General features: G+C 39.8%; 1 protein-coding gene across 1 annotated transcript; it reads left to right on the top strand.

The window, feature by feature from the left end:
- The first annotated feature begins 6,329 nt into the window (after positions 1 to 6,329).
- Positions 6,330 to 6,512, top strand: SMIM27 (small integral membrane protein 27). The gene has a single exon (XM_056849009.1). The coding sequence runs from the start codon at positions 6,330 to 6,332 to the stop codon at positions 6,510 to 6,512; it is 183 nt and encodes a 60-aa protein (XP_056704987.1).
- The last annotated feature ends 2,759 nt before the right edge of the window (positions 6,513 to 9,271 follow it).

Genomic DNA, 9,271 nt, shown 5'->3' with positions numbered 1-9,271 from the left:
TGGGTATGGCTATATTTTGTGGAAGAATAATTTAATTTTTCTGTTCTTTTCAAAATGTGTCCATAGTTGATATTGTAAAATGGGATGAGTCAGACAGATGACCTGACACATTCCTTTCCATCTTGTCCTGGGATCTTTTAACAAGCCAAGAAGGAAGAAAGGTCACATTTTGTTTAATAAAAGATGACTTTTTGATTGCTATTAAGGGAGGCAAGTAAAGAGAAAAAATATAACCTTAACAACTAGTTTGGACACTTGTAAACCCATGTAAAGCAAACGTTTTGCTATACAGTCGCCAGCGGTCCAGTTTTATCAGGCAAGAATGCACTGAAAACCAATAAAACTGTCATGGTTTTCAAGCCAATCTTGACTAAGTAGGTGAAGCCCTCCTGGTGCTTCTGGGCTCATGTGAGCTCAAGTTTTTTATGTGGAACAATTGCTATTCTGTTCCAGTCAGGGCTGTTTGGGGTTCAGCAGCTCTTCTGGTAGCTGCTGACTGACCAGACCTACTGAAGGAGGTGGTGATGCTTATGTTGACCTTAGCAGATGTCAGTCACCCACACTGCAAAGCAAAACACAGGAGGGAATGCCTCTGTTTCTAATCCTTCTGTTCACAGAACCTAGGTTTGGCTGCAGTGAGGTCAGAAACCTCTCTTTTATCCATTATTGGTCTATGCGATAGTTCTCAGATCAGAGCTTTCCGACTGGTTGTCAATGTGCTTGATTGGATTCGGATTGCTGGTTATTGGCTGCTGATCTAATTATTAAAAAATTCCTAAATGTCCTTCCCAAAGCCCATAAAAAGGCTTCTCCAGCTTTCATAGTTGGTCCAGTACTCAAGCCTGCTCCCCCAACTTTGCTGTTGCCTTGCTTCCTGGATGTTTGCCATTTTGGCGAATTAATCCCTCATCTTGGCTTCCCAGCTTCTTAGCTGAATTCAGTTTGGGTTTATCCTTAACCCCAGACCACCTTTTGCTTCCTTCTGCCCTGGATCACAGCTTAATGGACATTTCTCTTTGTGTGTGTAAAGTGCCATCACATCGCAGATGACTTACGGCAACCCAGTAGGGTTTTCAAGGCAAAAGATTAACAGAGGTGATTTGCCTTCCTCTGCATAATGACGCTGGTATTCATTGGTGGTCTCCCATCCAAGTACTAACCATGGCTAACCCTGTTTAGCTTCTGAGATATGACAAGATCAGGCTAACCTGGGCCATCCAGGTCAGGGCACACCTCTCTTTAGGATCAGGCAATGTATGTTTTCCCCCCACCCTTTATTTCCCCTTAGATTCCTTGTTTACTCTAATCAAGCAGCAGCCAAGGATAGCATTGCTAGGATTGTGTTACTATATTGTAATATTGTTTCATATGCTCTCCCTTGCATTTCATATTTCTAGCCTTGTATTTTGCTATGGGAATAAAGATTGTTTCTTTTTGAGATTCTCTCCCTGTGTCACATTTTTCCTTCTTAATTGGAGTACTGTGTCAAATTGGGGCCCAGTTTTATGCCAGACTGTTCGACCCATAAATGATTACCCTGGTGGTCCAGTCAGACCCTACATGACTAGAAGATACTTTGCACATTACAGGCCTGATGTATGTACTGAATTAGGTAACAGCCCTCCCATTTTGGGGAGAAAGGCGAGCCTGTATATATTTTGAACAAGCAAGCAAACATCAGCTTGGTTAGCTCATATTTCTCCATTTTTTGATAGGGTACGTAAGAGTAAATATGAACAGTGCCTGGTTATTTAAGCATGATTTCTTCAGGAGGAATATATGTGACTGAAGTCAAAGTGATCATCTCTATAATCGAATACGATGACTGAGATGAACATTTTGACTTCATTCAGTCACATATATTCCTCCCGAAGAAATGAAAGAAATGGAGCAAAAGATGGTCAGAGACTTTCAAGAATACACAGAACCAGGAGAAGACTTCCCAGCATCTCCACAGAGGACAAATACTTTACTACAGGAAGACAAAGACAGTGTCATTTTACCACTGGGTTCTGATACACTAACATGTAACTTAGGCATTCCTGTAGTAGCATTTGATTAATTGGCAGCAGCCAACATGGTGTGGAGCAGGAGGGGCCCTGATCAGAGATTCTTCTTTACTTTCTTCCAGTGAACCAGATCTCAGATGAACTTTTCTTCAGGCCAAGGGACTTCAGTGTGCACAGAACATCTAGCCCAAGTGATTAATGTGACTTTCTTATCAATAATTGGTTGGGTGTATGTAAACATTTTAAATGGACTGGATCTTGATTATAAATGCAGTTGTGAACACTGAAGGTAAAAGTAAAGCACAGTGTGGGTGCTTCACTTGTTTCTGGCTCTCTTGGAAACTGAGGCAGTGTGATTGAGTAGGAATTAATTGCTGAAATGTACAATGGCATTCTGAACTTTTGCATCAACTTTCATTACATGAGATGATCCATTGTCTTGCCTTCTGCATTCCCGCTACCAAAAACAGGTGCAGCAATCAAACAGAATGGAGTCTTGAACGTGGACACCCAATTTCATTCTGATAGGTCAATTTTTAGCAGAGTTACCACATAACACACACTTAGAAACAAAATGCCCAATAGGCAAATTAAATCAAAGATCTCAATTCAGTTGGAAATACTGCTATAGGTTGCAGTTAGTGAAGTCAATGGGGCAACTTGAGAACAATCTACCATCCCACCCCATGCAAATGTATGGAAATGCATCTGAGGCTGAGATCCGGTTTTTATTTGCTTGGATGTAAATCAATTTTAGTAGAATCTACTTCCAAGTACATATGTTTAGGTTTTAGCTTAAGTACCTTTCACACCAGAAGACCCTTCCAATGGATTCTCATCACTTCCTCCGATCTGTCTTTAATTTGTATTATTTTCTCCCATTCTCACTAGTTTTTCTTCTGGCAGTTTCTTTTTACAGTAATTAGTATTTTTTAGTTCTTCAAGTGATGCTCATTTTCTAATTTTGAAGGTTTCTGAAGGAGGCAAGAATGGCCTTCTAAGCTGTTAGACTGGAATGAAACAGTAAATCAAGTCACTGGTATGACTTATATTTCACATTAAACACAGGGAATCCACCACAAAATCATTACACTAAAAAGCGACAATTTTGATTGATTAAAATGGTTTGGGCTGGATAGTGTTAAATCACTGTGAGTGATGTGACATTACAGTTTTACATATCATATTTCTGTCAAGACAATGAAGGTAAAAGGCATTGTCATCAGACGATAACGGACATTGAGAGGAGCCCTTGCATTAGATTTATGGCTTGGTTTAGATTTAGAAAGAAGTAATTCTTACCTTGTGCCACTTATCAAACGACTGTAAATTCAATGATGATGTAAAATTCTAAGGCAGAGCCACTTAAAGTTTTGACAAAGTGCCAGCTATAAAGTATTTACTGTTCTCAATGGTTCTGCCTTTGCACACTTAAATATTTATCAGAATCATGAACCTTTCTGATAAATGTTCTTGATCTTTGCTGCTGGGTTTTTTCTTTCTTTCAAAAAGCTTGGATGATTATTTTTTTCTGATCAGAAACTGATTCAACATTTCTATAACAATTCTAGCCATTTTTATTACAATATTAATAATTTAGAGAAACACCAGAGTTCTGATGATAGTGTAAATCTTCTTGGACTGGATAGTTGCTTACCTTCCTATTACAGTGCCTAAGAACAGGAGTTGCCCAGCATTGTGGCCATGGGAGATGATTACAACTGATATCTTATTATCTGGTTGTGATTTATGACTCACCAAGTTGATCTCGCTTGCATTTAGACATGCCTACTCCCTATTATTGTATTTAATATTGTTGTGACTAATCACAGCATTATCTAAATCAACAAAATAATGAGGATCTATATATTATGTAAAGCAGGGATCTCAGAGGCAATTTCTGAATACTTTCTCTTTTACTCTCAAGGAGACTTTCTATATAACCTGTAAGAATGTACAGCCATGTTTTAAGATTGCATGAAAATGTAACATGGACCTAGGAAGGTAGCACGATTCCTTTTTTCCTGTGGTTACTCACATGTCTGTTTCTTTGGTGATGTGTTACAAAACTCTGTTTTGTCTGAGCAGAGTGCCCATGTTCAAACCAACTTGACTTGGATGATTATCTGAGGAAGACCTTAACCCTTGGTAATTGATAATTGCAACCACAGTTTAGCAGTCATTTTATGCACAGTCTGATGACAATTATGCAACATGAAACACGAGTATGCATATATTAAAAGAGATCAGAGCAACCTCTCTTTCTGGGCCAGAGAAGGGCTCTAGCACCACCTCCCTTCCATTCTTTTTGTACTACAGATTTCAGTAGAATAGTAAATTGGTTGGGAAGGCAAGACTCGAGAGAACAAAGCAGAATTCTCAAATCTCAAGACAAATGGCAGGCAAGCATTTATTTTATAAACAGTCATTTTATACTATTGTTTGTATATCATTCTCTGTCTCTCTCTCTGTCTCTGTCTCTCTCTCAATAATGTAAAGCATTTGAAACAAATTTCAGTTCCCTACCATGAAGCAATCTGTCTGTGCTACACGCCGTGGTAAAAGAGCCGTTTTGGTGGCAGGTAGAATCATAGAATCATAGAGTTGGAAGGGACCACCAGGGCCATCAAGTCCAATCCCCTGCACAATGCAGGAAACTCACAACTACCTCCCCCCCCCCCACACCCCTGGTGACCAGAAGATGGCCAAGATGCCCTCCCTCTCATCATCTGCCTAAGGTCACAGAATCAGCATTGCTGACAGATGGCCATCTAACCTCTTCTTAAAAACCTCCAGGGAAGGAGAGCTTACCACCTCCCAAGGAAGCCTGTTCCACTGAGGAACTGCTCTAACTGTTAGAAAATTCTTCCTAATGTTTAACCGAAAACTCTTTTGATTTAATTTCAACCCGTTGGTTCTGGTCCGACTTTCTTGAGCAACAGAAAACAACTCAGCACCCTCCTCTATATGACAGCCCTTCAAGTACTTGAAAATGGTTATCACATATCCCCTCTCAGTCTTCTCCCCTCTCAGGTACAACTGAGATGCAGCTTGAGGGTACTTTGGCTGTCCCCATCATTCTCCTAATTAGTCTGCTTTGTATAGTGATGCAGTTAAGAGGGTGAATCATGGTGGGGTGCACCAGAGGGAACTGCATTTCACATGTCAGCCTCTGGGGGTATTTAGAAAGCTGACAGTGCAAGCCTGCACAAATTTACTTTTGGCTCTCCATTGAAATCATTGGGTGTGCATTGGATTAACTCTGCGTATGATTGCACTGTTAGCCTCGGAGCTTCTGTTATTTCTTTATGTTAACTAAAATAAACATAGCAGCATGTAGAGATATTCAGAGGTTAATATCTGAACAGAGGCTGTAAATTGGAGAACTTTTAGTTTTAAAAGGTAACACGAGCAAGGGGTGGATGCTACTGATTTTATTGCTGAGTGAATTCCATCTCCTCTCTCAAGCCTACAAAAGCCAATTAAGTAATTCAGTCACCATTGCATAGGACCCAAACTGGTATCCTTTCAGGAACTCCCGTATTTTGACAACAGGTTAACAAAGATGATACTTAAAGTATCTGAATTAACATTTTTCCTCAGTAGGATTCATGCATCTTCCAATATTACAAATCAAAAAAAGGGATTTTTGCAAATTCTGTAGGTATAAAGGCAGACTTGTTCATTAAGAGATTACAGTCCTACCTCTGGTCAGGACAAAACATTTATAACCTAATGACCTAATACTTAGGAAAGTCAAGAGAGCAATTGTGAGCTTTTCCCTGTGGTATAAGAATCCCTGGAGGACTAATACATGGCTAAATAAAACAGGAGTCCAGTGGCTCCTAAAAGTCCAACAATATTTGTTCCAGCACAAACGTTTGTGAGTTGGAGCTGTCTTCACCAGATACATGAAGTGTTCATCCGTTAGGCTGATGTATTTATAGTCAAAGCTTCAGGCAACAGAAATGGGGAGCGGCAGAATGATCAGGGCCGTCTTAACAGCATTATAGGCCCCCGGGCAAAGCAGTGCACTGAGGCCCCTACCTACACAACCACTTATAGGAATCAAAATGTAAATAGTTGATAAAATTAAAGATATATTTATTGGTGCTTCCATAATGAACAAGCCCTTTCTTACATTATACTTCAGTATCTGTTCTTAATCCAAACCTAAATTAACATTAATATTGTTCATTATCTTTAGTAAAACACATGCTCAATTATGCATGTTCCAATAACAAATATTTATAGTTTAGTATAGTATTTATTTATTCATTGACAGCAAGTCACAACATACATAGATTGATTGCGTGGGGGATGGCCTCGCTGAGCAGACGGATACTCGAATGGATATACTTTCTGATTCTTCTCACCACTGTACTGCTTTTATGGGGATACGTCATTTATGCAACACGACTGGCAGCTCAGTGGCAGCTGAAGGAGGACTACCCCATCCAAGCCCCCAATTTTTGCGAGACGCTAAAGCAGGGAAACTTCTGAAAGCTATGCAGAAGCTCAGGCACTTTAAAAATACTCCTGCTCTCAATGATACCAACATGCTGAAACAGAAGCTGAGTCCAAAGATTTAAGAAACCATGCGGAGACTTCAGAAGTAGAATAGAGGGACCCTGTATAAAGATGTGATAGTCTCACTCTGGTCAACAGAAATCTTCAAATTTAACACCAGCAGACTATGCACATAAAGATTTCAAGTTCCGTATACCTCATTGGGGATTATGCTGGTACAGTTCAGAAAAATCAGAAATCACACATCCTGAAGAATCACTATGAACAACCTCCACCAATTTCATGCATCTGTGTTGGTTGACTAGAACAGATGACCAACTCATTTCATTTTTACAAATGACATACCATTTTGTAATTTTATTATAAAAAAAAAAACAAAAAAACCCAACATACATAGATTAGCATGGGGCCCCTATGCTTGTGGGGCTCCCGGGCAACTGCCCAACACGCCCATGTGTTAAGATGGCCCTGAGAATGATGTGTGTGTGTGTGAGAGAGAGAGAGAGAGAGAGAGAGAGAGAGAGAGAGGCCAGTTTAAAACAATATTCCATCAAATGAGTTAGCAATCCATTGTGTGTGTGTGTGTGTGTGTGTGTGTGTGTGTGTGAGAGAGAGAGAGAGAGAGAGAGAGAGAGAGAGGCCAGTTTAAAACAATATTCCATCAAATGAGTTAGCAATCCATTCTTTTGATTGGTTATTGTTTTAAACTGGTTTTTCTTTGTATCATCTTTTTTTTCTATTCCCCACTTTGAATATCCACCTAATGGATGAAGACTTCATGCATCTGTTGAAGACAACTTCCACTCACAAAAGCTTATGTGGTAACAAATTGTTAGGCTCTAAAGTGGCCTCCTGCTTTATTTTGCTGTTACAGACTAATACGGCTTCCCAATTGGAATTATAATGCATGACTAGCTATCTAAGCAAGAGTGACTCAGGTACAGCTTTTGACCCATCCAGTATGAAGACTACAAGACGGAAAAAAGAGGTCCAGAGTAACGTGAAAATAAAATATATAATAATCATATAATAGCACATCCTAAGGCAACATTTATGTCACAGCATCTGTTTCTTCTAAAATGTAAACCCACAGCATTGGTAAATACCACAAAGTTAATATGACATCTGCACAGAGTTACCACCATTGTACCTCACTTTTGGCAGTGAGAAAGAATCTGGGACATCTGTGGCTCATTTGTGGGCTCAGATGCAAAATATCCTTTACGGCAAACCACAACCACAAAATTACTACCTTATCAAAACACTTCAGCTACCATGAATGAATAATGGGTGAAGTCCTTGGAACGCCACACTGCTTTGTTACAAGATAAATGTGAGGCCAGAAATTGAAAGCAGCCGCCACCTTCTAGTTCCTATCTGAGAGAAATAGAAGAACAGTAAGCAGCACATTCAAGCCCTTTTGTTTGTTTGTTTGTTTGTTACGTTTTGTTTTCATTTGGGGGTTTTCTTTAGTAAAAGCAGATATGAATTCTGACCCATGTTAATATGGCCTTCCAATGTTTGTTTCCTAAGGAAGGCTAATAAGGCAGTCTATTGAATTCTGACTCAAGTCTGGCTTGCCAGAAGGTGGTAAGAGAGAGACCTCAGCCTGGTTTGTTCTGCAGGGTGGGTTGGTGATAAGATGCAACACACAGGAAGTTTGACTATCCGAATATCTGTGTTGACAGAATCTTAATGTTTGAGACGTTCATAGCACGTTAATTGCGCAAAAATTGTTCAGGAATACTTTAATGCCATAAAGGTTATAGAAAACAAGCTGCTTTTTCATGCGGAGTACTGAACGGCACAGTATTAATTAACGAGAGTAGGAGTACGTCAGGCAGTGAAATAGACAAAAAACGTTTGCACAGATTTCTGCCACAGGTAATACCTAGGAAAAGGTCCTTTGGGTTCAACAACCAAAGTCCATGAGCTCAAGTAAGATTGGTTTTATATAATGATTTATTCTGGGACAGAAGTCAGTTATCTTTATGCAGAATGTCTACAATGAGGGACCCTTTCCCTCGGTCTTTCAGTTGCTGATGCAGAGGATTACAGTTTGTTTTATCAAATTTCTCATGCCATCTGGTGCTCGGAGTCCCACGTATTGAAAATGAAATAAATAAGTTCCCATGGCCTGAATGAATTCGGGATGAATAGATAAAGGTGGGTGCAGAGCCGAGGCTCCGTGACCCTCTGGTGCGCCACCCGCCTCTCAGTGGCTTCTCTGACATCAAAGGTTACAGATTGTTCTAAATGAATAGAAGGCCTTTCTGACCCGCCTCCAAAATGCAGAAGAACCTGGTAACAGTCATCCCATATATCAGAAGGAAGAACAATATTAGGCATATTTTTGAAATACTGAGCCGTCAAAATCAATCCCTTGAAAAGTTACAATTTCTTTAGGAAAGATTCCATGTTGGAAGATTTCTTCTGACTTGCTTGTTAATATGCATGGATATGAGTAAGGATTGAAAGGAGGACTTTAAGGGAGCATAGATCATGATGGGTAGCCATGCTAGTCTGTAGCAGTAGAAAAGAGCAAGAGTCCAGTAGCACCTAAAAGATTAACAACATTTTTTCTGGCAGGGTATGAGCTTTCGTGAGTCACAGCTCACTTCTTTAAGAAGCGTTCCCTGAAAAATTCAAGATATATCTAGGATTGTTTTTCGTTTCGTTTTGCTTTTTCTGAGTATTTGTAGCCACTGTATCTTACCTCTCTGCTGCTTTTC

Source organism: Euleptes europaea, chromosome 4, assembly GCF_029931775.1.
Source record: "Euleptes europaea isolate rEulEur1 chromosome 4, rEulEur1.hap1, whole genome shotgun sequence".
In the NCBI taxonomy this organism is placed as follows: Eukaryota; Metazoa; Chordata; class Lepidosauria; order Squamata; family Sphaerodactylidae; genus Euleptes; species Euleptes europaea.
The sequence above is the reverse complement of the archived record's forward strand: the minus strand, read 5'-3'. Positions and strand labels throughout refer to the sequence as shown.

Excerpts from the sequence above, each read along its gene's own strand:
- SMIM27 (XM_056849009.1), top strand. The coding sequence starts at position 6,330 with ATGGCCTCGCTGAGCAGACGGATACTCGAATGGATATACTTTCTGATT.